This window comes from Cyrtonyx montezumae, unplaced genomic scaffold (assembly GCF_038088225.1).
Source record: "Cyrtonyx montezumae isolate F1298 unplaced genomic scaffold, pur_monq_1.0 scaffold_21, whole genome shotgun sequence".
In the NCBI taxonomy this organism is placed as follows: domain Eukaryota; kingdom Metazoa; phylum Chordata; class Aves; order Galliformes; family Odontophoridae; genus Cyrtonyx; species Cyrtonyx montezumae.
In genome coordinates this window covers 4,102,493-4,128,660 of record NW_027071948.1, presented here as the reverse complement: position 1 = coordinate 4,128,660, position 26,168 = coordinate 4,102,493, and the positions used below count along the sequence as shown (strand labels likewise).

The 26,168-nt window shown below is 59.4% G+C and overlaps 5 protein-coding genes across 9 annotated transcripts in view; 4 read left to right on the top strand and 1 right to left on the bottom strand.

The window, feature by feature from the left end:
* FBXO42 (F-box protein 42) overlaps window positions 1–5,857 on the top strand; it is a 30,780-nt gene extending 24,923 nt beyond the window's left edge. For both annotated transcript variants that reach the window (XM_065738107.1, XM_065738108.1), the window contains exons 5-10: window positions 1,788–1,941; window positions 2,858–2,968; window positions 3,497–3,593; window positions 4,005–4,061; window positions 4,290–4,406; window positions 4,579–5,857. In XM_065738107.1, the coding sequence (XP_065594179.1) occupies window positions 1,788–1,941; window positions 2,858–2,968; window positions 3,497–3,593; window positions 4,005–4,061; window positions 4,290–4,406; window positions 4,579–5,649 (1,607 nt within the window). In that variant the 3' untranslated portion in view covers window positions 5,650–5,857. The remainder of the gene's footprint in view (window positions 1–1,787; window positions 1,942–2,857; window positions 2,969–3,496; window positions 3,594–4,004; window positions 4,062–4,289; window positions 4,407–4,578) is intronic.
* Window positions 5,858–7,532: 1,675 nt separating this feature from the next.
* On the top strand, window positions 7,533–9,636 carry CPLANE2 (ciliogenesis and planar polarity effector complex subunit 2). Its single transcript, XM_065738072.1, has 6 exons — window positions 7,533–7,588; window positions 7,865–7,962; window positions 8,060–8,212; window positions 8,433–8,557; window positions 8,666–8,802; window positions 9,315–9,636. Exons 2-6 carry the CDS (start codon window positions 7,878–7,880, stop codon window positions 9,535–9,537), a joined length of 723 nt encoding a protein of 240 aa, XP_065594144.1. The 5' UTR covers window positions 7,533–7,588; window positions 7,865–7,877; the 3' UTR covers window positions 9,538–9,636.
* An 874-nt stretch (window positions 9,637–10,510) lies between these two features.
* On the top strand, window positions 10,511–17,982 carry EPHA2 (EPH receptor A2). 4 transcript variants are annotated; one of them, XM_065738071.1, is made up of 17 exons: window positions 10,511–10,592; window positions 12,531–12,598; window positions 12,908–13,568; window positions 13,927–14,082; window positions 14,167–14,499; window positions 14,604–14,728; window positions 14,814–14,973; window positions 15,053–15,152; window positions 15,242–15,297; window positions 15,381–15,506; window positions 15,582–15,764; window positions 15,888–15,949; window positions 16,097–16,306; window positions 16,425–16,574; window positions 16,868–17,061; window positions 17,384–17,539; window positions 17,763–17,982. In XM_065738071.1, exons 1-17 carry the CDS (start codon window positions 10,511–10,513, stop codon window positions 17,884–17,886), a joined length of 2,946 nt encoding a protein of 981 aa, XP_065594143.1. In that variant the 3' UTR covers window positions 17,887–17,982. The 4 variants fall into 4 exon arrangements, with proteins under 4 accessions (XP_065594143.1, XP_065594141.1, XP_065594140.1 ...); XM_065738070.1 differs by lacking the exon at window positions 10,511–10,592 and having other exon boundaries at window positions 12,153–12,598; XM_065738069.1 differs by lacking the exon at window positions 10,511–10,592 and having other exon boundaries at window positions 12,151–12,598; window positions 15,582–15,949; window positions 17,384–17,549; window positions 17,763–17,826.
* Window positions 17,983–19,388: 1,406 nt separating this feature from the next.
* CLCNKA (chloride voltage-gated channel Ka) lies at window positions 19,389–23,533 on the bottom strand. The gene is made up of 19 exons (XM_065738067.1): window positions 23,292–23,533; window positions 23,070–23,198; window positions 22,826–22,954; window positions 22,557–22,696; window positions 22,397–22,474; window positions 22,236–22,314; window positions 22,037–22,162; window positions 21,872–21,956; window positions 21,590–21,691; window positions 21,323–21,407; window positions 21,075–21,248; window positions 20,936–21,005; window positions 20,595–20,705; window positions 20,305–20,518; window positions 20,074–20,207; window positions 19,882–19,982; window positions 19,714–19,797; window positions 19,548–19,634; window positions 19,389–19,465 (listed from the first exon to the last, which is right to left on the bottom strand). The coding sequence occupies exons 1-19, from the start codon at window positions 23,383–23,385 to the stop codon at window positions 19,427–19,429; spliced, it is 2,061 nt and encodes a 686-aa protein (XP_065594139.1). The 5' UTR covers window positions 23,386–23,533; the 3' UTR covers window positions 19,389–19,426.
* Window positions 23,534–24,281: 748 nt separating this feature from the next.
* Window positions 24,282–25,778, top strand: HSPB7 (heat shock protein family B (small) member 7). Its single transcript, XM_065738066.1, has 3 exons — window positions 24,282–24,504; window positions 24,675–24,808; window positions 25,171–25,778. Exons 1-3 carry the CDS (start codon window positions 24,372–24,374, stop codon window positions 25,354–25,356), a joined length of 453 nt encoding a protein of 150 aa, XP_065594138.1. The 5' UTR covers window positions 24,282–24,371; the 3' UTR covers window positions 25,357–25,778.
* Window positions 25,779–26,168: the final 390 nt, after the last annotated feature.

Sequence of the window (26,168 nt, the reverse complement as noted above, 5' to 3'; positions counted from 1 at the left end):
CCCCAAGCAAGCAGTGTTAGTTCTCCATCTCCCAGCCACTCCTCATTCCCATGTTGAAGGCAGGATCAATGAAGCTAAGCCGTCTTTGATACCATATCACACAACAGTATCATACAGCCGTATCGCACAGCAATTTTGTAGGGTGCACTGCAGCATTTCCCCATTTCTGCATGCTCCACCCCATGGACCAAAGTTCATTGATTGCCCCAAGACAGAGCTGCTGCCCAGGAGCAGCAAGGTTGCTGTGCACTGCCTGCTCCCTTTGAAGCCCCGTGCATACCACGCTGTCTGCTCACTGCACTTGGACTTGAGAAATTCACCTTCTTTCTAAACACCACTTTCATTTCCACCTGCACAGCCTGCAGTAAGAGGCAATGCTTCCTGCAAAACCAGGACTGCCCTTGGGCTGATTGCACAGTGCTTATTGACTCCTTTGGGAAGCATCTCGGTGTCTGCAGCAGGGGCTGTGACCTAAGACCTTTCGGAGCAAAGTGGTGCTCTGTCTCTTGGCCCCCACCCCAACTTGCAGTGTCCCAGTTTAAAACCCACACTTTGCACCATGCTGGGATCCCCGCTGCAGGCTGACAAGCACACTCCAACCAGCTCCATGCCCCTGTGGTGTGGCCTGGCTGGATGAGTCCAACCAACTTGTGCTCTCCAAACCACATAGAAAACTTTCTAGCAACCAATTTGCCATGCCAAGCTTGGGAGTGGGACTTCTAAGCTCTGCCAGGGTTGCTGACCTGCTGGTGTGGATGAGTGAATTGCACACAGCCAGGAAAACTGGAATCATAGAATCTGACTGGGGACAACAAGTAAGCCACCATGACCCTCTTCTGTCACTTCAGTCTTTAAGGAGACCTTGGGTACAGCCCTGCCACACTACGTGTGTGCCCTAGCACCTGGGAGCAGCAGTACAACGTGCTTTGTCCCCACTGAAGGCCTCTCAGGTCGGGGACTGCTTTTTGGCTCAGCTTTTCTCACCCACCACCTGGAATCCATCGCAGTCTGATTGCTTTTCTCAGCTGCAGCACCTTAAAATAGCTGCTCCGCTTTCTTTTCAAAATAGTCCCAGTTGTGCATGTCATTACCTGCTAAAAATGCTTCCCCGAGTCCCATTAGGACATCAGAGGAGAGCGGTGGCTTTGTTATCTCAGCACTTCAGAGAGGGTGATGGTGCTTCCATAGCCACATGCACAGCTTTGCCCTTGGGCTCCCCAGGTCCCGCACGACCCTTTATTTGTGTGATGCTTTCAGGTGGTGTATTTATGCCTTGTTCTCTGACAGACTCAGGGAGTGACTGCTCATTCACCCAGCAAAGTGCTTTGGGTTTAATCGTGCTGCTTTGTAACAGGGGGGTTGGGTTTCTGCTGCTGCCTGCAAGTTCCCAAGCAGTCCTCCAGGAGCAGCACTGGATGTGTGTGAATTAGTGTTCCTTCTTGCTCCGTCCTTGGGGAGAAGTTAGGTATTTGGAGGTAATTATTGCTTTTATTCAGTGCTAAAGCAATAATTTAAAGGGATATGGTGGAAAGCTAGTAATTTCCTGCCAGTGATTGACAGATGTTTTGCCATACGTGAAATGTGCTTTTAGGCTCCTACTAATTACAGCAACACAAATTGGCAGTAGTTTTCTTCCCAGGCTCCCAGCTCCAATTTTCCCTTCTTTGCAGCTTTCTTTTTTTTTTCCAAAGGTGGAGTCCCCACATCGTTGTACTTGGGTGAAATTCACATTGGGTTTGATGTCTCAGGATGGTCTCTTAACCCTCCTCTCTTCTCCCCCTGCCCAGGTTCATACCCCTCACCCAAGGCTGGAGCCACACTGGTGGTCTACAAGGACCTGCTGGTGCTGTTCGGTGGGTGGACACGGCCGAGCCCATACCCCCTGCACCAACCAGAGAGGTTCTTCGATGAAATCCACACATACTCACCCTCCAAAAACTGGTAAGAGAACATCTGGATTGGAAACTCCACCTTTGATCCTTGCAAAGTATGTCTGCAGCACAGCTGGGGAGCTGCTGCAGGGAGCGACGGGCTGTAGGGACAGGGAAGCAGTGCACATTCCTGGTTTCCAAGGTGTGGCTCGTCGGCGAGGCTCTGCTTCAAACAAACAAACAAAAAAAAAGCAAAACCTCTCTGCTCTGGCCCGGAGAGCTGAGCACTGTGCTGTCTGACACCTCTGGGGCGGTGCTTGCTTCTGTGCTGCTGCAGACTCGTGCTGAAAAGCTGCCAGCACCACCTCAGTGCTCCTTGGAATGTCTTCCACACAAGCAGGAAACCTGGGTGCAAATATTTTCAACGCATAATTTGTTTGGCTGTGAGCTTGAGGACTTTCTGGAGAAAGTGAGAGAGAAAGCCTCAATCTCCTGAGGTTTTGCCTTTTGATCCAAAATTCAAAGCTCCCATGGCTCTTTCCTATTGCCTTTAAGCAGTATTCAGCCTCTTTCAGACTCTGCTTTCTCAACTGCTGCTTGTGTGAGAAAGGAGCAAATGCTCTGTCAGAGCAGTGAGGGTTCTTTCTCCTCTTTCATCGAGAACTTTTAATCATCAAAAGTGTCAATTATCCAGTGCACTTTTGGGCAGTGTCATTGGAACGCTGTAATTAAACTGCGTCGAAAAGAAGTCAGGGCAAACTTAATTGAAGGGGTCAATATTTCCAAGTTGGCCCTGTGGCTTTGTCATGTTTTTAAAAATGTTCAGCACGTTGATATTTCTAATGAGTTTCGGTACTGTTTCGATCTTTGTTGGTTTTCCTCTGCAATCCATCCTCAAGGGCTTGGCTGGCCCACGGGATTTCTCATTTCATCCAGCACTGTCCTTCCCAACCCAGTGCTGAATCTCCTTCTCCCTGTTCCCCCAGGTGGAACTGCATCGTGACCACCCATGGCCCCCCTCCAATGGCAGGACACTCCTCCTGTGTCATCAAGGACAAAATGATCGTCTTTGGGGGTTCGCTGGGATCCAGGCAAATGTAAGTTTGGGCTGAAGACGTTGGACAAGTTCTCCTGCAAGGAGTATGGGGTGGGATAGCATTTCAGAAAGGGATCTCTGTGAGGGTGGGCTGAATGAGCCTTGCTGCAGAGTCCCCATTGACTGCCTGGGCTGGAGGTAAGTGTGCTGCCTGGTTGTCAGAGCACTGCCAACAGTGTCCGAAGCAACACCCGGATCTGGGGCAGCAGAGAGGTGGTGAGGCATGTGGGAAGGCTGCAGATCAGTGTTCTGATCAGAGGACTCTGAGTTAATCCTCTGTGCTCACCCTGCCTGCCCTTGTGCTTGGGATCAGAGATAGGCTGGTGCTCGGTGCGGGGTCTGCTGGCTGTTGGCTGCATGTTTCACCTCCTGGAGTGAATTCCCTGGGGGCAGGTAGCCCACAGCAAACCCGTTCTGTGATAAAACCCCGAGTCAGCATTTCCAAGACCCAGAGGGTATGGCTGTGCTGTGAGCAGGTGCTTGTTTGGGACCTCAAGCTGATCCTCTGCTTGTTTTCTCATCCCCACAGGAGCAATGATGTCTGGGTGCTGGATCTCGAGCAGTGGGCTTGGTCCAAGCCAAACATCTCTGGGCCCAGCCCTCACCCGCGGGGTGGCCAGTCTCAGGTGATGCTCCCTTCTCTCACTCTTCTCCATAACCAACCTTAGCACAGGCATCTGTTGCCAAACAGAAACCAGGCACGGCTGAATTTCCAGCTTCCAGGCAGCTCTCTGCAGGTCAACTGAAAACTAGTGCCCTGTTTTGGAGTTAGTTATCTTTGCAGTCTTTGCATGCCAGGCCCATCTTTTCTCTAGCCAGCTGTTCTATGAGATTACACTGCTAATCTCCCCGAGGCTCAGGTAGATACCAGACTGTGTCTTGCACGTGCCCCAGCACTGTAATAAGCATTTCTAGAAACAAATTGCTGTTAAACCCATCAGAGGAGGAACAGCTATCATACCCTGTGGCATTTAACAATGAAGCATTACCACGTGCTGGTTTTGCTGGTCTGAAACACTCTTCTTTGCCTCCCCCAGATTGTCATAGATGATGAAACCATTTTAATCCTCGGTGGCTGTGGTGGTCCCAATGCAGTAAGTATCCTGAGGGGAGCATGGGCATGAACTGCACGTATCCTGCTGTACCATGACTTTGTCTGTAGCTGCAGTAGGTTGTAGTCGCCCCTGGGTGGTCAGATCCCAGTGTAGGTCACTGTACCTCTGTCAGCAGCAGTGAGGCAGCTGCCCAGCACCATTTCTGCCCCTGCAGGATGATCTTGGCAGCACGCTGGTCTCCTGAATGCCTCGTGCTTTTCTTCACAGCTGTTCAAAGACGCCTGGCTGCTGCACATGCAGGCAAACCCCTGGACGTGGCAGCCTCTCAAGGTGGAGAATGAGGACCACGGAGCCCCGGAGCTGTGGTGCCATCCTGCCTGCAGGGTGAGTCTGGCTTCGGGACAGAGGCTGTGGGATCGATCTCTGGTCTCTCACACACATCTGTAAACCTTTGCCTGCCCAGAATGCCCCAAACCCTCTTCCTTTTCATCCCAGCTCCCTGCCAGCAGTGCCAGCAGCCCCCTGGCGGTCCATAACCCATTCTCCTCTCCTGCAGGTAGGACAGTGCGTCGTGGTCTTCAGCCAGGCTCCCAGCGGCAGAGCCCCGCTGAGCCCCAGCCTGAACTCTCGTCCCTCTCCTATCAGTGCCACGCCGCCCGCCCTGGTCCCCGAAACGCGCGAGTACCGCTCCCAGTCCCCCGTCAGGACCACGGACGAGGCTCCCTGCGTCAACGGCCGCTGGGGCACGCTGCGGCCCAGAGCCCAGCGCCAGACGCCCTCAGGTTCACGAGAGGGCAGCCTCTCCCCAGCCAGAGGTGACAGCTCCCCGGTGCTCAACGGCGGCAGCTTGTCGCCCGGGGCTGCGGCGCCTGGCGGGGCCTCCTTGGACAGCCCAGTGCAGCTCATATCGCCCGGAGCCACTGAAGGATGCGAGCTGAAGGTTGGGCTCTCTCTGGCACCGAGGCGGGGATCCCTGCCGGAGCAGAAGGACCTGCGTTTGGGCTCCATCGATTTGAGCTGGGAGCAGAAAGCAGCTTCCCTGTGCCAGGCAGACAGCGTGGACGGCAGGACGCTGCGAAACCCCCCCGAGCACACCAACGGCATCCACACACCTCCCCACTCCCTGCCGGGGGCCGTGTCCCCCGGAGCACTCCGCAGGAGCTTGGAGGCCATCAAAGCTCTCACCTCCAAAGCCCCCCCGGCTTCTTCCGCCGCTCTCAGCCCCCCGCTCGGCTCCTCGCCGGGCTCCCCAGGCAGCCAGGGCAGCGGTGCCGACGCACGGCCGGGCTCTGCTCAAAGTGACAGCCACTCGCTGCCGCCCATCGCCCGCCGCCTGGGCCACCACCCTCCACAGTCCCTCAACGTGGGGAAGCCGTTGTACCAGAGCATGAACTGCAAACCCATGCAGATGTACGTGCTGGACATTAAGGACACCAAGGAGAAAGGACGAGTCAAATGGAAAGTGTTCACTAGCAGCTCGGTGGTGGGGCCGCCCGAGACCAGCCTGCACACAGTGGTGCAAGGCAGAGGGGAGCTGATCATATTCGGTGGCCTGATGGACAAGAAACAGAACGTGAAGTACTATCCCAAAACAAATGCCTTGTACTTTGTGCGAGCAAAGAGATAATGTGACCCGAGCTCACCGCCACCGCTCCCCTCCCCCCACGGCTCTCCCCCCTCCCTCTGAAATCTGTCACGCAGGCATTCAAACTGTGAATTAGGGAACAACGACCAATGCAGCCCAAGCCAACCTCCAGCACGGCCCCGGTTTACAAGCAGGGGAGCAGCACCCTGCTGCAGGACCCGTGTTACTGTGCTCCACGCTGCAGCCGAGGACACGGCCGGACCTCGCAGGGGGGCAGGGGGCTGTCAGCTCATTGCACTGACAACGGCCGTGCTCGGAGTGAGGAACACAACAGCAATACCTGAACAAACCTTCAGCACTGCAAGCTGTGACCGTCACCTTCGCTCGACACAAACACGATGCCTTCTTTTTTGCCTCTCACCCCTTCGGCCTGACAGCTTCATTCCTGTCCTCATCGCAGGACCGTAAGAAGGAAGAAAGGACAGTTTTGCATTGAAAAGCCAAAAAAAAATACAGGAATGAAAATGGAAGTCACTGCGAGTAGGACAGGCAGGACTTGCTTTCGCAGCCCTCCTTGCCCAGCAGCCCTCGTGCTGCGTGCTCCCAGCAGAGGGGTTGGAAATGCTGAAAGGAGCAGCCCGAGTGCTGAGCGTTGGTGCGAGCAGCAGGAACAGAGTCATCTTTGCATGTGCCTCCTTCCGCAAAGATTAAAACAGAGCAAAATCCGAATGGATTGTACCCGTGTGTCCGTCTGGGACAAACTTCCTTCCTTCCTTCCTCCCTCTTTTCTTCCTTCCTTCCACTTCAGCTCGAGGTGGGGGGAAGCTGAGCGCGCCCTTCCCGAGGATGCTCTCGGCTTCAGCACCTGAAACAGCAAAAAAAAAAAGTAGGAAACTCACCTCAAAAACACGGCCCCGTGCCCCGGCAGTGCCATGACGTGGTGCCCACCTCCTCGCCAGCCCCACTGAGCTTTGCCAGCTTCACCACCACAACCCATTTTTGGGGGGCTCTGGGGGTCTCAGCCCTCCCCGAGAAGGGTCGGGGGCTCAGTGTTTCCTACTGCAATAGCACCGTTTGGGTCAAATAGGGCCGGGGGACCCCGTGTGGGATGGAGCTGGGAGAGGGCAATGCCCCATCTGCAGTTTGTAGATAAACCTTCGGTTCAATCCGTCCCTAAAATCCCCGCCCCTCGGGGACCGTTTCTCTGCATGTCTCATCACCCACCCCCACTCCCCCTTAAAGAAAAGACCCAAGAAGTGCAAACGCGGGGAGCAGTGTGCAATAGGTCACGCGTCCCCACGCGCACTGCCCTTTGTGCTCCCTCTGCAGCCTCAAACCCCCCCACAAACAGCCCCGAAATCACAGCTCCGGAGGCGGGGCCACGTGTACGGGGGGGGTTGGGGGAGGGGTCCGATGGGAAGCTGTGGGTGATATTTAAAAGCATTCTGCGTACGTTTCTTTTCTGTTTTCTTTTTTTCCAGTGTCTCACTCCCCCTTCCCCCCCCCCCCCCGATGAGTTTTTAGCCGTTGAACAAATAAAATCGGAAGAAGTGGCCGAGTGCTGCGTCTGCCTGCGGTGAAAAGGGGCGGCTGGGGGCGGGGGGGCTCCTGAGGGTGGGGTGCATGGTTTCGCCGTTAGCGGTGTCCCGCAGCCCGTAGCTTTGGGGGGGGTCTTGCAACCCGTAAGACTCAGGGTCCCCTACCCTGTAGGTTTGGGGTTCCCTATGGGGCGTAGGGCTTCTCCCCCATAATACAGAGGTTCACGTAGGGCTGCAAGGGCTCATACAGGGGAGCTGTGGGGCTGCCTCGTACGCGTGGGGGTCTCCTACAGCCCGCACAGCTGACCCCCATCACCCGCACCCCCGCCATGGCACACCGCCAGGACACGGGCGCTCTCTGCGCATGCGCGCTCGCCGGAAGGGGCGGGGTGTACAGGAGGCCACGCCTCCAGCGTGACGTCATCCGGCGGAAGCGGCTGCGGGTGAGGGAGGCGGGAACGGGCCTGGAAGGGATGGCGGGGGGTGGGCGCTGCCCGGGGGGGTTCGGGGCCCCGTGGGGGGGCACGGCCGTGGGACGCGGGCACGGGGCGGGATGCGCGGCCCCGTGGGGAGGCAGAGGGCGTGACGGGGCGCCCCATAGCGGGGCGTTTAGAGGGGGATGCGGGACCGTTCGTGGCGCAGGGACTCAGTGGGGGCAGTGGGGACCCATAGGGGCACAGTGCCCCACGGCCGTGGGGTTCTCCCCATGTGCTCCCCAGGTGCCCCCCCGCCATGGTGGAGCCGGGCTGGCTGCTGTCCCCCCCCGGCCGCCCCTACCTGGCCTCCATCCTCCACAAGAACCAACGCAGAGTTTTTGGTGAGACTCCCCCTCCCCTCCCCGACATCGACCCCGAAACCGCCCCAAAAACCTCAACCCCCTCCAACCCCCCCCCCCACCCCTCTCACCTCCCCAGGGCTCCTGGAGCGCCCCGCGCTGCCCCCCGCCCTCAGTGTCCCCACGCTCACCTACAAGCTCTTCGTGTCGGGACGCAGTGCTGTGGGCAAAACGGCGCTGGTGGCAGCGTTGGCTGGGACCCCCGTGCCCCCCACGCACCGAGAGACTTTGGGTACGGAGGGGACACCGCGGGGATGGGGAGTGCTGGGGGGGCACAGTGTGGTGGGGACACGGCGGGGACTGTGGGGTGCCGTGGTACAGTGGGGACACCGGAGGGATGGGGGGGTCCGTGGGATGCTCGGTATCGCTCCTGTAGGGACCCAGTGGGGTTATGGTGTCTGTGGTGGTGCGGGGCTGACGCTGCCTGCTCACGTCCCGTCTCTGTCCCGCAGGCATCGAGGTGAGCACGCTGTTCTGGCCCGCCACCCCGTTGGGCTCCGAGCGCCCCGTGCTCTTCCAGCTGCAATTCTGGGACTGCGGGGAGAGTGCCCTGCGGAAGTTCGAGCACCTCCTGCCCGTGAGTTGGGGACACGAGCGGGGTCTGGGGGGGCACGCACACACACACACACACACACGCACAGGTGCATGGTGCTGAGGGGGGTGACGGCTGCCTCTCCTCGTCCAGGCGTGCCAGGAGGAGGTGGACGCCATCCTCTTGGTCTTCTCCTTCACCGACCGCGCGTCCTTCGAGGAGCTGCCGGCGCGGCTGGCGCGTGTGCTGCAGCCCGGCCAGGACCCGCTGCGCGTGGTGGTGGGCACCAGGTACCTGCCCCCCACCCTACTGAAGCAGAGCACCTCGGGATCCCCTGTGCTGCCCTTCCCTGCTCTAACCTAGCGCCCCAAATCCTCAGTATCCCACAGCATCCCAAACCCTCAGCATCCCCCCAGCACCCCAAATCCCAGCACTCCACCCTGATCAAATCCCAGCATCTCAAACCCTCAGAATCCCGGAGCACCCCAAATCCCTGACACCCTGCACCTGCATCACCCCCACGCTCAGCACCTTCCAGCACCCCAAACCCTCCACATCCCAGAGCATCCCAAATCCCATCACCCCATCCAAGTCACATGCCAGCACCCCAAACATTTAGCAGCACCCAGCACCCAAATCCCATCACCCCACCCTGATCAAATCCCATCACCCCAAACCCTCAGCATCCCGACACCCCCCACATATCCCCAGCACCCTATATCCTCATCTCTCCCCTCCCCGCTCCCCCCCACCTCAGGCCCTGTCGCGTTTTTGGGGCCCCCTGACCCCTCCACACCCTCAGATTCGACCTGTGTCCCCGCACTGCTGTGACGGAGGCGGACGTGGCTGCGTTGGAGGACACCTGGGGGCTGCGGGTGCTGCGGGTGGGGGGGGGCTGTGGGGTGGGCCGGGCGGGTGTGGTGTGGGCGGCCCCACTGCTGGACGCCCTGGTGGGGCAGCTGTGGCAGCGCGACCAGATGGCAGCTGGTGTCAGCCCAGAGGGCCGGGGGCCCCCCCAGGACTGAACCCCGTTTTGGTGGGGGGTTCCATGCTGTGGGGTCGCGGGAGCCCCTCACCGTGGCGTCTGGGCTCCCCCTGCCATTAAACTGTGCTGGCTTTCCCAAGCCTGTGTCGGAGCTATGTCCTTTGGGGTTTTGTGGAGGGGGAAAGGAGTCCTGGAATTTTGGGAGGAGCTTGGGGTCCTCGGCAGGGACCCCTGCTGCCCCCACAAGGTCCTAATGGGGGTTTGGGGCACCCCGGCCCCCACCCCACAGCGCCGATGTGGGGTGTGGTGTGGGACGAGCTGGGGTCACCGTGGGGCCTGGGGTGCGGGGAGGTTTTGGGGAGCAGCTGGGCCGGCCCGGCCGGTCCATCCAGCACATCGCAGCCCTGGGAGAAAGTGCTGGAAACGTCCCGGGAGTGCGGGGGACGGGGGATGGGGGGAGGGGTGAGGTGACTTGGGGGGGGTACCGGAATGGAGGGATATGGGACGGGCGGACGGGTGGGGATGGATGGGGTGGGTGTGGGGGCATGAATGGGAAGAGGGAGGGATGGAGGGACAGGGAAGTGCTTGGACAGAGAGCTGGGTAGCGGACTGGGCAGATGGGGGGGGGGGGTTTGGCGGTTGGACGGACGGACAGCGGGAGCGCTCCCGCAGCTCTGCGGGTGGGAAGCGCTAGGCCCCGCCCCCCCCCGCCATTGGCTGCCCCCCCTTCCCACGCCGCTTTATGAATGGAGGAATGGGGGGGGGGGGGCTTTAACCCCTCGTGTGCTGCGGGACACGTGTGCGGGTAGGGTCTCCGCAGCCCAAGGTGAATGGGGGGGGGGGGGGTGGACCGCCCGCCCTCCAGGTGCCCCCCCCGCGGAGCCTCGCTGCCTCTTTAAGACCCCCCCCGCGCTCCCACCTGTGGGCGGGGCCACGTGACGTCAGCGGGGCATGAGTGAACAGAACCGAAGCGCTCCAACGGACTTCGTGGAGCTGCGGGGCCGCGCACCGCCATGGTCCCCCCGGCAGCCTTCATCCCCCCCACCGTCCTCTTCCTCCTCCTCCTCCTCGTCTGCCCCGCCGTCCCCAAGGAAGGTGAGAGGCGCCGCGACCCCCGATCCCAAACTTTTTTCCCCTCCTTTTCTCCTCCTCTTTAAACTTTATCCCGATTTTAAAAGTCGGAATTCCCTTTTCTTCCCCCCCCCCCCCCCCACATTCTGTTGTTTTTCCTTTCGGGTTCGGTTTTATTCTTTGGGGTTTTTTTTGGGGGGGGGGCATGGAGCTCAGTGCCGCTCCACCCGCAGCGTTTTTGGGGATGCAGTTTGTCGGGGGGGGCAAAAGGTGAAGTAATAATGGCAATCGTGATCATATCCGGATTAAAGGCGGAGGGTTTGGGACCCCCGCGGGGTCACATCCCATCGGGTCCCCCTCTGAGCGCTGCGGGAAAAGTGGGGACCCCCCCCCCCAACACCAACCCGCACCCCCGGCCCTCACGGGGACCCCTTACATAAATGGAGTAGGAGGAAGAGAGAGATGAGGCAAAAGTTGAAAAATCCCCCCCCCCAAAAAAAAAAAAACCAAAAAAAAGAAACCTATAAAAATCCATGAGAGGGTTCGGGGCGGGATCCGGTGCCGGAGCTGGGAACAATGTCAGGAAAGCCCGAAAGGTGCTGGCAAAACAACCCCCCCAACCCCAACCCCAACCCCAGCCCCAGCCCCGTCCCGGGGCGGTTTGGGTTCAGTTTAGGGTTTTTTTTCTCGGGGGGCAAAGTGGAGGTGGTTGGGTTTGTTTTATTGGAGGGTGAAGGAATTGAGGGTGGAACGGGGGTTAGAAAGCTGCGGGGGGGCTGCGGGATTCGGGGCGCCCCAAGGAGCATCCCTATGGGCTCAACAGTTTGGGGTGAAAGTAGGGCAGAGTTGGGGTGCCGGGTGTGGGTTCTGCAAGGGGAAAGGAACAAGGGGGGGGGGAGGGGGGTGATCGATTTCTTGCCCCAACCCCACAGATAAATAGGATCTGGGTGGGGAGGGGGGACCGAGGCCGTGGTTGAGGTGTGGGAGTGGGGGGTGGAGGTGGAGAGGGGATGGGATGGGATGGGATGGGATGGGATGGGGGCAGTGAGGGTTGGAGCAGCAATGGGACGGCAGTGAGGACAGGGCAGGAGGAAGAGGGATGGTGCACCGGCCGTGCAGGTGCAGGTGGGGATGGGGACAGCGGAGGGGGGTGAGCCCCAAAAAGGGCCCTCTGTGAACCCGTCCCGTGTGGGGTATTCCCTCCTGGGGGAATTCCAGCCGCAGGAAAGCAGTGCTGTGCCGTGCCCGTGTTCTCCCCGGACGCGGCCCTGCGGGGTCGAGTGTGTCACGAGTTTGGCATTCTCAGTGCTTACCCCACTGTGGGGGTTCACGTCCCCAAATTCCCCCCCCCGCCCCCACCCCGGGGGTTGGGTTGAGGCTGTCCCAGTGGGTGCGAAGCCGGCCGCATTCCTGGGGGCTGATTCATGGGCGCTTCCGACCCGGCCGTGGCCTCCTCTTCCTCCTCCTCTTCCTCCCTCGGTGCTGGATCCGGCCACCACCCTCGGCATGCTGGAACATGTCCTCTCCTGATGGCCCTAAGGGACCTGGAGGGACACAGGGTGGTGGCATGGGGTGGGAGCTCCTGGAGGTTTGGGGTCCTAAGGACTTGCGGGGGTCCCATGGATCTTTGGGGGTCCCAGAGGCATCTGAGGGTGTTTAAAGGTGCTAGGGGTGTCTGGGTGTGTTGGGGGCTTCCACGGGTTATGGAGGTGTCCATGGGACCTGGGGACATATGTGGGTCCCAGGAATGTTATATGTATGGGACTGGGGACCTCCGTGGATCCAGGTGGCATCTGTTGGCCCTGTGGGATCTGAGGGCATCTGTGGGTTCCAGGGGACTCAGAGGTATCTGTGCTTTCAAGAGGCATCTGAGTGCGTTGGTGGGCCCGGCTGTGGGTCTTGGTTGGCATCTCCCTGGCTTCGTGCTCACCCCACTAATGTCCCCCTTCTTTCCCCACACAGTTGTCCTGCTGGACTTCGCCAAGTCTCAAGGGGAGCTGGGCTGGCTCACCCAACCCTACGGCAAAGGGGTGAGCACCCAGCAAGCTCCTACTCAAACCAGCACCACGGGTGGGGTGGGGTGGGATGGGATGGGAGTATCCATAGGGATGAGGATGGATCAACCATGGGGAAAGAGACCTTCATGGGGGTGGGGATGGTGGTATGGATGGGGACGCATCATTCATGGGGCTGGATATGGGGCCATCCATGGGGATGGGGGATATCCATGGTGGCAGAAATGGAGACCTCCATGGGGTTGGGGCCCGGGGGCATCCATTGGGATGGGGATGGGGACGGTGCTCAGCAGCAGCACGGACCCGTTTCTCCCTGCGGTGCAGTGGGACCTGCAGCAGCACATGCTGAACGACACTGGGATCTACCTGTACGTGGTGTGCAACGTGCTGCAGGGCGAGCAGGAGAACTGGCTGCGCACCAACTGGATCTACCGCAGCGAGGCCCAGCGCATCTTCATCGAGCTCAAATTCACCGTCCGCGACTGCAGCAGCTTCCCTGGGAGCGACGGCTTCTGCAAGGAGACCTTCAACCTCTTCTACGCTGAGTCTGACGTCGACTACGGCACCAACTTCCAGAAGCGACAGTTCAAGAAGATTGACACCATAGCTCCGGATGAGATCACGGTGCAAGAAGACTTGGACACGCGGAATGTCAAACTCAACGTGGAGGTCCGCTCGGTGGGACCTCTGAGCCGGAAGGGTTTCTACCTGGCATTTCAGGACCTGGGGGCCTGCATGTCGCTGCTGTCGGTGCGGGTGTACTACAAGACGTGCCCGGCCGTGCTGCGGGGCCTGGCGCTGTTCCCCGAGACGGTGGCGGGTGCTGATTCTCAGCAGTTGGCCGAGGTGCAGGGTGCCTGCGTGGAGCACGCGGTGGCTGAGAGGGCGCCCCTGCTGCACTGCAACACGGATGGAGAGTGGTTGGTGCCCATCGAGCAGTGCCGGTGCCAGGCTGGCTACGAGGCAGTGGGAGAGCAGTGCCAAGGTGGGGATGGGGAGAATCGGTGGGAGTGGGGAGGATGTTGGGGGTCCCAGAGGATCGCTGTCCCTGCCTCTGCGGAGTGTCCGTGGGGATATCTTTGGGGCATCTTCAGCACTCTTGGGGGTGCTCAATGCAATTGGGAGCTCTTGGGCAGTGTCCTTGGGGGAAGCCTGGGAGCGGCCTTGTGTCGCTGACCCCGGGCAGAGGGTGGGTTGGTGGGAGGAGCCCCCTCTATCCGTGGTGGATAATAACGAGCTGCAGAATCAGGCATAGCACCCTGAATCCCCAGAAGCTGGTGGTGATGCTTAGGTTGAGGACGGGGGGGCTCAAGTGCTGACTGCTCTGTTACCCCCCACTCCAGCTTATCCCCCTGGCACCTTCGAGGCTGAGGTGCCCCTGAGCGGCTGCCAGCACTGCCCTGAGAACACGCTGCCATCCTCCACTGCCACTACCGTGTGTCCCTGCCAGGACGGGCACTTCCGTGCCCCCACCGACCCGGCTGCCATGCCCTGCACCCGTGAGTGGCATTTTGGGATCGTGGTGTGGGGTGTGAGGGGTCATATCCATGCCTTGACCTCAACACCACGCTCTGTGTCCCCAGGTCCTCCTTCACCCCCCCGCGGTGTCATAGCTGTGAGGCTGGGGGCCACCGTGCAGCTGCGCTGGTCTCCCCCCAGTGACAAAGGTGGCCGGCAGGATGTCACCTACAGCGTCACCTGCGAGCAGTGCTTGCCTGAGAGTGGAGAGTGCCAGCCCTGCAATGGGGAAGTCCGCTACTCACAGCCCCCCCAGGTGCTGGTGGGGACGAGGGTGACAGTGTCCAATCTGGAGCCCCAGGTCAACTACACCTTCACCGTCGAAGCTCGGAACGGCGTCTCAGCCTTCAGCCCTCTCCGCAGCATGGCCAGCACCAGCATCAGCGTCAACCACACAGGTAAGGGCCACCTGCACCTGTGTCCCCACCACGGGGTGCCACCACGGCCGCCATCGCGCAACCCAAGAGTTGCCACCACCTCTGACACCGCATCTCCATCGCAGAGCCACCCCAGGTGACGTCGGTGAGCCTGGACGGACGGACAACCACCAGCTTGGTCCTCTCCTGGACGGTGCCCCCATGGCAGCAGAGATGGGTCTGGAAATACGAAGTCACCTACAGCAAGAAGGTGCCACCGACAGCATCCCGTCTGTGTCCCACCTCGTGTCTCCTGCACAGTCCCTCCTTGCTCACTCTGTTCTCTGCTTCCTCAGACGGATGAGAACAGCTACTCGGTGCTGCGCTGCAAGGGCACCTCTGTCACCATCCCCAAGCTGTCCCCTGGCACCTCCTACCTGGTGCGGGTCCAGGCGCTCACCAAGGATGGCCACGGTGCCTTCAGCCTCGAGCATGAGTTTGAGACGTTATCTGAGGGTGAGGAATGGGATTTTGGGGATTTGGGTTTTTTTTGGGGGGTACTATGGGGTGTACATGGCTCCAACTGTTCCCACAGAGGCTGAGTCCATGGCATCTGCTGCTGTCATCAGTGGCTCCATCACCGGTGTCCTCTTTGTTGTCTTCCTCCTCGCTGTTCTCCTCTACATCCTCCGGAGGTAGGGAGAGATTCAAAAAACCCAAATGCAGGTGGTTTTTTTAGCCACCCCAGAGGTGAGTATTGGGGCCAAACACTGCTGTTCCGCAGGAGGAGGAACTTGCCATCGCGCCAGTCCCCCGAGGACGTCTACTTCTCCAAGTCCGGTGAGTGGCACGGTGCTGGGCTCAAGGCATGGGGGTGACACAAAGAGGGCACTTTGGGGGTGACACTGCTGCCAACCCCACAGACCAGCTGAAGCCCCTCAAGACCTATGTTGACCCGCACACCTATGAAGACCCCAACCAAGCCGTGCTCAAGTTCACCACTGAGATCTCACCGTCCTCCATCACCCGACAGAAAGTCATCGGTGCCGGTAGGTCCTCACATTGTCACCTGTCCCCAAACTGAGGGGGGAGCATGCTTTGAACTTCGCTGTTGGCCTGAGCAGGAGAATTCGGGGAGGTCTACATGGGCACCTTGAAGCAGGGCAAGAAGGAGGTGCTGGTGGCCATCAAGACACTCAAGGTGGGCTACACGGAGAAGCAGCGCGTGGACTTCCTGAGCGAGGCCAGCATCATGGGGCAGTTCTGCCACAACAACATCATCCGCCTTGAGGGTGTCATCTCCAAGTGTGAGTGCCCTAAAGCCACCATTTCCATCCCGAAAAGCTTGCTGGACCCCCCAGAAAGCATTATTTTCACAGGCATGGAGTTGGTCTTTGGAATTTTTCAACATGTTTTGTCTCTTTCTGCAGACAAACCCTTCATGATCGTCACGGAGTATATGGAAAACGGCGCGTTGGACAAATTCCTGCGGGTAGGCGATGCGTGGTGGAATCCTGTCGCCCCGGGGTGGGATTAGCAGGACTTCAGCCCCAAAATCCCCATGGAGACAAAAGCCATCTCCATCCACGTCCCTGTAGTGACAAGAGGTGGATTTGGGGGTTATTTTCTCCACTTTTAGGAAAAAGACGGGCAGTTCTGCATCATCCAGCTGGTGGGCATGCTGCGGGGCATCGCGGCGGGCATGAAGTACTTGGCCAACATGAATTACGTGCACCGGGATTTGGCTGCACGCAACATCCTGGTCAACAGCAACCTGGTCTGCAAGGTGTCTGACTTTGGGCTGTCGAGGGTGCTGGAGGACGACCCCGAGGCCACCTACACCACCAGCGTAAGTGCCACCAAAGGGGATTTTTGGGGGTCCTGTTTGGGTTTGGTGCAGTTTCACATCGTTGCCTCCTTTCTTTTTCCCCGCTGCTGGGGAACTGTGACGGCGTTGCCCCCAATAGGGTGGGAAGATCCCGATCCGCTGGACAGCGCCCGAAGCCATCTCATACCGCAAGTTCACCTCCGCCAGCGACGTCTGGAGCTACGGCATCGTCATGTGGGAGGTGATGTCCTACGGCGAGCGCCCGTACTGGGAGCTCTCCAACCACGAGGTGAGCGCCTGCACCCCCATTTTTGGGGGGCTAATTCAGGGGCTGAGTGCTCTATTTGGCATGACCTTGTTTTCTGCAATGCTGTCGTTGCTTTACTTGGCACGACCTTGCTGTTCTGTGCTATTGCAGGGTACCTGCTTTGGGAGGGGGGGTTGGACTCCTGAGGTCCCTTCCAACCCCTCTGATTGATTCTGTGATTCTGGGAGGTGACCTTGCTATTCCGGGTGGGACAGCTTTGCTGTTTTGGGGGCTTTTGTTTCTTTATTCTTTGCATTTCTGGGGTGCCTTGGCAGGTGATGAAGGCCATCAGCGAGGGCTTCCGCCTGCCCGCCCCGCTGGACTGCCCCTTGGCCATGTACCAGCTGATGATGCAGTGCTGGCAGCAGGAGCGTGCCCGGCGCCCCAAGTTCGCCGACATCGTCAGCATCCTGGACAAGCTCGTCTGCGCCCCCGACTCGCTCAAGGCGCTGGTGGATTTCGACCCCCGGTGAGCTGCAGGAAGAGGGCACTGCTCTTTGCCTTCTCCAGTCTTCGTCTTCCTGTTGTCTAATCCTCCACTCCTCGTTGTTTTCACTCTCCTGCATGTTTTGTATGGCACTCTTGCTCGACTTCTTGCATCTGTGCAGTGCTGCGCCCTCATCCGTTCATTTCCACCTGAGTTTCCTGGGCTGCCTGTTGCCTTTCACACCCTTTCCTGTACCTCTGCCCAAACCTTTTGCACTCTTGCATTTCTGCATGATGTTTTTTCCTTCTTTTGCCTCCGTGCATTTCTGTGCTCTGACCTTATTCCCTCCCATCCCGTCCTACAGTATCTCCATCCACCTGCCCAGCACCAGTGGCTCTGACGGTGTCCCCTTCCGCTCGGTGCCCGAGTGGCTCGAGTCCATCAAGATGCATCAGTACGCCGAGCACTTCGCCGCCGCCGGCTACAGCAGCATCGAGAAGGTGCTGCAGATGACAAGCGAGTGAGTGGCAGTGGCTGTAGGGACAGTAATGCATAAATGCCACGGGATCCATCCTTAGGGATCCCCCAGCGGGGCTGGATCCCGTCCCCTGCAGCGCTCGGGGAGTGGGATGCCCCCAGAGATGCTCAGGATCAAACCACCTCCAGCCCGGCCCCTTCTGCTGCTGTTCTCACCCTCAAACCCCACCTGCAGTTCTGACACCCCCTCTCTGTTTCCCCTACAGTGACATCAAGAAGATCGGGGTGCGCCTGCCCGGCCACAAGAAGCGCATCGCCTACAGCCTGCTGGGGCTGCAGGAGCAGCTCAGCCCCACTGCCATCCCCATCTGCCCCCACACGGGCACATGAAGACCCCCGGCGTCCCCACCACCCTCCGCTTTTATTTATTGTTGTTATTTTTTAAAATGGTTGTTATTATTATTATTATTAATATTATTAATATTATTCACCACGTCAGCATCGCCAGGCCGAGGACAAAACAAAATGACAATTTCAAGTGGGTGAGGATGGTTTTTGGGGGGGGTTTCACTTTTTTTTTCTGCATTTCAAGGAGAAAAAAACAAACAAACAACAGAACCAGAGGGCTGAGCCACGCAGCTTTGGCCCCAGAATTTCTTCATTTCTGCCTTCCCCCCCCTCCTTTTCCTCTCCCAGCACTGGGCTGCTTTTTCTCTGCCCTTCACCAGTGTTACCTCTTGACTTTTGTTGTTGTTGTTGTTTTTCTAATTTATTATATTTTTGTATATTTATTGAGAGGAAGCAAAAAGGTCTTGAATTTCGGAGAGGTAAAAGGGAGAGGAAAAAAATAGAAGGGGGAGGGGAGGAAGGGGGGGGCAGGTTTTGGGTTTCCCCTCCCTTTTTTTTGTTTTTTGTTAACAGATGTTATGGGGTTTTCATGATTTTCATGACAGTGAGTTGGATTTGAATAAAACTTTTGTGCTGTTTTGTTTTTTTACCCCCATGTCCTCCGTGGAGGTGGATTTTAGGAGTACAGGGGAAGGACCCTCTCTTGTTCTTCATTCGAAGGAGGTTTTAAGGTTTCTCAGCAAGCATTTGTGCACATTTCCCATCTCCCTCCCCAAAGCCACGAGGAATTCAGGGTTACTTTGGCAGCAGGGATGGCTGCAAATAACCGGGTGGGAAAAGCACCGGAAAAAGCATTCCTTGCCATCAGATTTTTTCTTCTCGAGCTCAAACCCACGACGTGGGCTGCGTGGTTGTGCAGCTCCTGCACAATGCTCCTTTTCGTTCTTTTTGCCCTTTTGGGTTTTTTTTGGCACAGCACATCACCACGCCCCGTGCCCCAGTGCGCTGCTGTGCCTCGGTTTCCCCTCCCCGCGTGGAGTTTCGGTGAAACTCCCAATCCCTGCTGGAGCTGCCGGGGCCGTGTGTGGGGCAGGGGCTGCCCTGGGGCTGCTGCACACTCCCAGCCCTATGGGCACCGCGCTGCTGTTCCCCCCCCCCACCCCGGGGCACTGTGGTTCTGTCACCCAGGGGTTCTTTCCCCCCAGGGTGCTGTGCTCCCTGTACTCAGCATCTGCACTCCCCCTGCCCCGCTCTGTAGACCCATCACTGCTCTCTCACCCCTCCGTGGTGTCCTCCTCTCACGGGTGTTGCCTGGCCCCCACCCCACAGAGCCGGCCCCCGCACCCCCCTGGCGCTGCCGTACCCATTTTTTGGGGTGTTCCCCCGGCGCTGACCTCGTTTCACCCCTCCCCGTGGCTGAGCTCGGGCATGCCCGGCATTAATTGCTCCGCCTTCGTTAGCATCAGCTGCACCCTCGGCACCTTGAAATGCTACACCCAAAAAACGGAGGATGCGGTGGCAATAGGGTCGGATGCTCCTGAAATGGAGCCCTTTTTAATCAACACAGCAGCAGGACGGATGGTCACGCGTCCTTGGCCAGCTCCTCTATGGCTCTCCGCAGCTGCAAGGGGAGAGAGGAGGTGGGACGGGTGCCATCCCCTCACGCTCCCTGCCCCGTGTTCCCCCAGTGTCCCCACTGTCACCTCGGTGCGTGTGACAGCCCCCACCAGCTCCCCATAGCGGGTGACGAAGACGCGCTGCAGCTTCAGCAGCTCAAAGAGATGGTGTGCCTGCAAGGAGCAGGGGACACAGTTCAGGTTTCTGTGGGGCGGGGGGCCCCGTTGTCACCTGTCCCCCCCCACCCCAAACCTGGTGCAGTGAGGTCCATGGTGACAGCTGCAGGACGATGGGCTCGATGGCACAGTCGTCCCCAAGCGTCCCCACGGAGGCTGGCTGCAGTGGGACAGAGGTGGTGATGCACTGTATGTTTGGGTGGAAGAATGCCTCCTTTGGGTGTAGCGGGTGCCCCAGGCTCACCTTGTCCTGCAGTGGCCCTGGGGGTGCGTGGGGGTGCTCGTGGCTCTGCAGGAAGGCCACCAGTTTGGCACGGCTGATGGTGCCCACCAGCGTGGGTGACCCTGTGGGGGCAGGAGCTAGGTGAGGCGACCCCAAGGCCACCAGCTGAGATGTCCCCATGGCCATTGGACCCCCGCGTAGCCACCAGCCTACCTTTGCTTTCCACCACTGGGTATTCTTTATCGGTGGTGGCACTGAGGGCCTCCAGCACCGCCTCAAAGCCATCACCCTTGGCCACGGCCACCACGCGCTGCTCCATGAACTCCTTCACCACCACCCGGTAGGAGCTGGAGAACAGGGACAAAATCCCACCGTTTATTTATTTATTTATTTTAGTGGGGACCCCCCCCCCCCCCAAAACCATACCCCGTGGGGGACACTCACGCTATGTGGCGGCTGCGGATGCGGGGCAGGTAGGGCAGCTTCTTGACGATGATGGTGCCATCGTAGAAGGAGGGCTGGCACTTCTGGGTGATGGCGTTGGCCACCAGCACAGCCAGCACGATGGGCAGCACGTGGGCCACGTGGCCGGTGGCCTCGCACACCAGCAGGGCGGTGGAGAGGGAGTAGGTGACGGCACCCGAAAAAGCAGCAGCGCCTACAGCACGAGACAGAGGTGGCACGAGGATGGGGGTGGCCCCACTGCCCCCACCCCGCCAATGTCACCCACTTACCAGCCAGAGCGTACCCACTGGGGACAATGGGGTACGCAGCGCCCTCTGCGCGGATGCCACGGGGGAAGAGCGAGGCCAACACCTCCCCATGCAACCGCCCGATGGCCGCTCCTGTGGGGTTGAGGAGGGGGAGAAGCCCAGGGACCCCCGAGAAACCCCCCCCCAAAATACACAGCTGCGGCATCCCCACACAATCCCACATCTTAGGGTTAGAAGCAACACCCAGACCCCAGCAGCAGGACCAGGGGCAAGTCCCAGTGCTGGATGCAATCCCCTTATCCACCACATATAGAAGGGGTTGGGTGCCCCTCAGGAGTGGGACAGGGCCCCCCCAGACTCACCATAGATGAAGACAGGCATGAAGTACCCAGCAGGCATGGGCAGGGTGGTGGCCAGGGTCAGCATCCAGAACTGAGGGGCACAGCACATGGGAATGGGGATGGTGGCTCATGGTGCGGGGCTGGGGACGCAGCGAGGTACCTTCATCAGCAGGAAGAAGACCAAAGTACCAAAGATGGTGGCTGAGGGGTGGCACCACTCCTGCCACAGCCCCCGAGGGTCCCCCAGCCGGGTGGCGGCCGTCGAAGCGTTCTGGGCCAGCACAGACCAGGAGCGGTTGTCAAAGAGCGAGATGAGGTGCTCCTTCATGGACAGCTGGACAGACAGACAAGCAGCATGAGTGTGGGGTCAGGCAGGGGGTGGCGGGGGAGCCCCCCAGCCCTGCTCACCCTGGAGGCCATCAGCTGGCCCAGGCCTGGAGGGAAGGTGATGGACGCCAGCAGCAGCACCACCAGCGCTGTGTACAGGGGCTTGCTGCAAGGAGAGGGGAGGCTGAGACAGAAGGATGCACCAAGGGACACATGGCTGCGTGGGAAAGCACGCACACAGCAGGGGGAGATGGGGATGAGTGGGGTGGGACACACTGGGGGACACAAATGGATGGATACACTGGGGCACATGGGTTCAGGGGCACAGCAAGGGCACGTGGGACGCACTCGGTGGCCAGCAGCCTGCCCGTCAGCTGGTTCTCTCTGACAGCTGCCAGCAGCCAGCGTTGGCAGAAGAGGTAGGCACAGGCGATGGCTCCACAGATGACCCTGAGGAGGAGAGGGCAGAGCGCAGGCAGAGATGGGCAGGGTGTGCACAAGGAAACGGGAAGGGGACAAGCAGAGTGTAGGCAGGGAAGTGGGAAGGATGGGGGCGGGATTCAGGCAGGGGGTGGGCACTGTGAGGGCAAGGTATGGGCAGGAGCCTGCCCCCACTAGGTCCCTCTTTACCCCAAAATCACAAAGAAGAAGGTCTCTGGCAGGTCGAAAGGGAAATCAACCTTGAGGTCGCTCTTAAAAAGAGCAGCGATGGTCTCTGGGGAGGAACGAAGGAGTGTGTGGATTTATTTTGGAGGGGCAAAAGACACTGCAGGGCTGCTCCCTGCCCTGCCTTGCCTTGTTCACTGTTGAAGACAGCGAGGAGGCGAAACATGAAGGCCCCACAAGTAGCAGCAAAAAAGCCACGCCAGTAATCCCGCACAGCAAAGTGGGACGACATAACCTCGATACTGAACAGCACCCCTGGAAAAATGGGGGGGACTCACTCAGCTTTGGGGGTCCCCTCGTGTGGGAAAGGGGCAGTAGGGTCGCTCACCGCTGATGGGAGCCCCAAAAACCGTGGCCACACCGACAGCCTGAGCAGCCACCAGCATCTCGTTCTGCTTGAACTTGTCCTGCAGTGAAGATGGTTAAGCCAGAACACCTTGGGTTTGGAGAGAAAACCCGTTACAAAAAACACCCCAGCACTGCCACCACCTCATACTCCCTTATCACCGAGGTCCGCATCTTCCCCAGGTAAGCTGCAGCCATGGAGGAGAGGTGAACGAAGGGACCCTGGGGACACAGAGAGGACGCAGCGCTGAGCAGCCACGCTGCACAGCCCGAGCAGAAATCCCTGCTGGAATTCCCTGCTCACCAATTTGCCCAGGAACACGGTGCTGCCAGCAGCCAGGGTGCACGTCAGCCCCACCACCTTGGCCCCGAAATTTTTGATGGCCAAGTATTCCTCCAGCTCCACGCCGCTCAGGATGGTCTTGAGCTCGGGGATGCCAGAGCCTGGGTGGGGGAGAAGAGCTCTGCGTTGGGGGGAGGGGGGGAGGGCTCCAAGACTGGTGAGGACTCCACAAGTTTTGGGGACTTGTTGCACTGGGGAGGGTTTGGGGGGTCCCAGGAGTGCCTGCTCACCTCCCGAATGCGGCGTGATGCTGTTGGCAAAGCCAGTGGAGAAGGTTGCCAAGGCCACGGGGTAGATGGTCCACGAGAGGTACTTGAGCACCAAGTAATCACCAACCTCTTGGTACAGCCACCGGTGGGCTGGAGGAGAAGTGCTGGGAAGGGAAGACACCCCAAACCCCCCCCTCTCCCCCCCAGCTTCCCCCAGTTTTCAGGTTCTCCTCCCAAAACAGGGGATGCTGCAGCCCCTCCTTACCCTCGTAGAGCCTGAAGATGATGAGGTCCATCATGAAGCTGATGGTGGCCATGAGGACCCCAAGGACAAAGAGGAAATACCAGTCCTCCCCCACGTGGAAGAGCAGCCCCTTCACCACCTCCAGGCACCCTGCAGAACCGAGGTGGGGGCAACAGGGTGCTAAGCCCCCAGAAGATCCCCAAACCAACTTAGAGTGCCCGAATGTAGGGCTAGGGGTCTCACCTCGCAGCCTCCTGCGAGCTTTGGGGCAGGGCTGCCAGCTGTGCTCCGACACCAAAACCTTCTCCTCTTCCTTCCCTGGGCTGGGGGGTTCCATCCCGGGAGCGTTTTTGGGGTCTGGGGCTGCTCAGGTTGCTGCTGCTGGCTGTGCCAGTGCTGTGGTGGAAATGAGTTTGCAAACGAGCTCATTAAAAACGACCTTGACAAGGTGGGCAGACCCACGCGGGCTGGAGCCAACCGGAGCAACAAGGAAAGGGTTTCAGCCTCTGAATACACCCCGGGGGGGGGGGGGGGGGGGGGCAAATCCGGCCCTAGCCAAGGGGGCATCGAGGAGCAGTGCAGTCCCCAGTGATGCTCTGAGCATCTCTACGTGCGTGGACAGCCAAGGGTGACTCAGGCGCCTGTTGGAATTACTCAGCACGGAGGGGGGGGTTGCTCACATTACACCCCCCTGCATTTTTTGGCAGGGCTGCCCGGCGGGTCAGCACAGGGAATAAAGCCTTACATGGTCTGCTCCGCTGAGCTGCCTGCCGAGCTTTTCTTTTCTACCCCAAAATGTGGCCCCGTCTGCCCTGGGGGGGAAGGGAAGCTCTGAAGGATGCAGATTTTGCAATCCCTCCTTGCCCAGATTCCTGCGTGGAGCTGCCAGCTTGGATGAGCACCGTGCTTCTATCAAGGACACGTCTTCTTACCACTCCTCACGCATGGAGCCCTAGGACCAGGGCTCCCCATACCCCCCATCCTGGGGACAGTGGGTGTGGGGAGCATCGTGTCCCCCATCCCGATGTGTTATCCGGGTGGGCAGGAATGCCAGCAGTGGAATCAGGTTCCCCCCCCCCCCCCACACACACACCATGTCCAGGACAGGGAGGAGCCAACGGAAGGGGGTGGGGGGGAGAGAGGAAAAAATTTCCACAGCACCCGGAGTGATGTAGCAGGACCTAAATTTAGCTGGTTTTACAAGAGGTCTGGAAGGTGGCCCAGAGCCAAACGGGGCTTTATAAGCTCGGCGGCCGCCCTGGGGACAGCGGGTGCCACTGGGTGAGGAGGTGCCATCGGCCCCTTTGACCTGCTCTGGAGTGGATGAACTTGAAATCCTCCTCAGCTTTCAGGTCGGAGCACAGCTTCCACCAGCACAGCCTCTCCTCATCGCCCGCTCACCCCATGGAGCTTTTCGGGAGCTTCGCGCGGCCCCACGAGCCGGTGGGCTTCCCAGGCAAGTCCCTACAACTCCGGGAGGGTGCACCTCATTTTTGGGGGTCCAAGGTCACCCCAAGGAGGGTGGAGGGCTTGGATTCAACACAGAGTTGTGGCAAATGAGTCATTTTGGGATGGAGTCATCATGGGGGAGGGTGGGGATGAGCTGACCCCCACGCTGCCCTGCAGCTCGGCCTGGCACCAACGGGAACGTGAAGACCCTGGGCAACACGTACCAGTTCACGGTGGACGTCAGCGACTTCGCCCCTGAGGACATCATCGTCACCACCTCCAACAACCACATTGAGGTGCACGCCGAGAAGGTGAGCACCCCAACACTGCACCCCCAGACCCCCGCCCAGCTGGGGCAGCATCCCCGTGGTCCCGGCCATCACCAATTGAACACTGAAGTCACCATTTCCTCATCCTTTTGCCCTTTATTTCGCTGCAGCGTCCCATACCGTTTCCCAGCTGCTGTCCCCACACGCCCTAAATCTGAGCACCCCGGGAGCAGCACCCAAAACAGCACCTTTGTTCCTCCAGCTGCCAGCCCCGGGTGACTCACGAGATTACAAACATTAACACCACACACAAGGCGACGCTGCCAGCCTCACCCAAGGGCAAAGGAACAAAGTGCTCCTGTCCCTCTCGCAGCCTAAAGTCGCCCCTTTTTCCCCTTTCCCAGCTGGCCGGGGACGGCACCGTCATGAACACCTTCACCCACAAGTGCCAGCTGCCCGACGACGTGGACCCCACATCAGTGTCATCCTCACTGGGGGACAATGGCACGCTGACCATCCGCGCCACGCGGCAGCCGGCCAAGCACAGCGAGCACGTCCCGCAGACCTTCCGGACTGAGATCAAAATCTGAGCTGGGGCTGGGGGGCAGCGCCGGGGATGGGCTTTTCCCCTGCCCCGTGGGAAGCGTGTGGGGTGCTCCCTTATTTATCTAGCTGTCTGGCTGCTCCCCAGCAAGCTGGCTGCCACCCCGCAGGTTTGGGATGGAGGGGATGCTGGGGAGGGGGTGGCAGTGCTCCCCTGGGAGGTATGAAGGGTGAAACCCGCACACAGTGAGCATCCCTCACTGCACAACCCGAGAGGCTGCAGGCTTCAGAGGCGCTCATTTTGGGGCTGGATTGGGAAGACCTGGAGCTCCCACAGCAGTCGTGGTGGCAGTGGTGGTTGTGGGTTCGCCCTCAGGACGGATGTGAGGAGTGAGGCCGGGCAGCCAGCCCTTCCCCGACCCTCAGCTGGAGCTTTTTGTTGTATATACAGCTTGCACTGGGTTGAGAACTGCTGTCTCCTCCTGTTTATTTATTTATTTTTTCTTTCCTGACACTTCTTCCCCAGAAGAGGCTGTTACAGGGACAGAGCAGCTGCAGGTCCAGCCCCGATGGGTACCTCAGCAGCAGGGACTGCACTTCCTCCTGGATGCAAACAAGAAGCTGGCCCCAGCATCCCCGCTCCATGCCCACCTCCTGGTTTATTTCCAGTCCCAGTGACTCACTTCTTCCCGGCCGCACTATTTCCAAGCCCTTCCCTCAGCTGTTCAGCTGCCAGCCCACCTGGAAGGTCACCAAACCCCCTTCTCCTTTTGCCCATTACCAAGCCCTAGACGGCAGCAGGCTGGGGCAGAGAGGCTGCCAAACCCAGAGTTCCTTCCTTTGTGGGACCAAACGCTGC

Excerpts from the sequence above, each read along its gene's own strand:
- HSPB7 (XM_065738066.1), top strand. The coding sequence starts at position 24,372 with ATGAACTTGAAATCCTCCTCAGCTTTCAGGTCGGAGCACAGCTTCCAC. Across the intron at positions 24,505-24,674 it reads CGAGCCGGTGGGCTTCCCAG|CTCGGCCTGGCACCAACGGG; the intron begins GCAAGTCCCTAC and ends GCTGCCCTGCAG. Across the intron at positions 24,809-25,170 it reads TTGAGGTGCACGCCGAGAAG|CTGGCCGGGGACGGCACCGT; the intron begins GTGAGCACCCCA and ends CCCCTTTCCCAG.
- EPHA2 (XM_065738068.1), top strand. The coding sequence starts at position 12,188 with ATGGATCTTTGGGGGTCCCAGAGGCATCTGAGGGTGTTTAAAGGTGCT. Across the intron at positions 15,298-15,380 it reads CGTCTACTTCTCCAAGTCCG|ACCAGCTGAAGCCCCTCAAG; the intron begins GTGAGTGGCACG and ends CCAACCCCACAG. Across the intron at positions 17,062-17,383 it reads CTGGTGGATTTCGACCCCCG|TATCTCCATCCACCTGCCCA; the intron begins GTGAGCTGCAGG and ends CCCGTCCTACAG.
- CLCNKA (XM_065738067.1), bottom strand. The coding sequence starts at position 23,385 with ATGGAACCCCCCAGCCCAGGGAAGGAAGAGGAGAAGGTTTTGGTGTCG. Across the intron at positions 21,692-21,871 it reads TTCTTCTTTGTGATTTTGGG|GGTCATCTGTGGAGCCATCG; the intron begins GTAAAGAGGGAC and ends TCTCCTCCTCAG. Across the intron at positions 20,208-20,304 it reads ATCCGCAGCCGCCACATAGC|CTCCTACCGGGTGGTGGTGA; the intron begins GTGAGTGTCCCC and ends CCTGTTCTCCAG.
- CPLANE2 (XM_065738072.1), top strand. The coding sequence starts at position 7,878 with ATGGTGGAGCCGGGCTGGCTGCTGTCCCCCCCCGGCCGCCCCTACCTG. Across the intron at positions 8,213-8,432 it reads CACGCACCGAGAGACTTTGG|GCATCGAGGTGAGCACGCTG; the intron begins GTACGGAGGGGA and ends TCTGTCCCGCAG. Across the intron at positions 8,803-9,314 it reads CGCGTGGTGGTGGGCACCAG|ATTCGACCTGTGTCCCCGCA; the intron begins GTACCTGCCCCC and ends CCACACCCTCAG.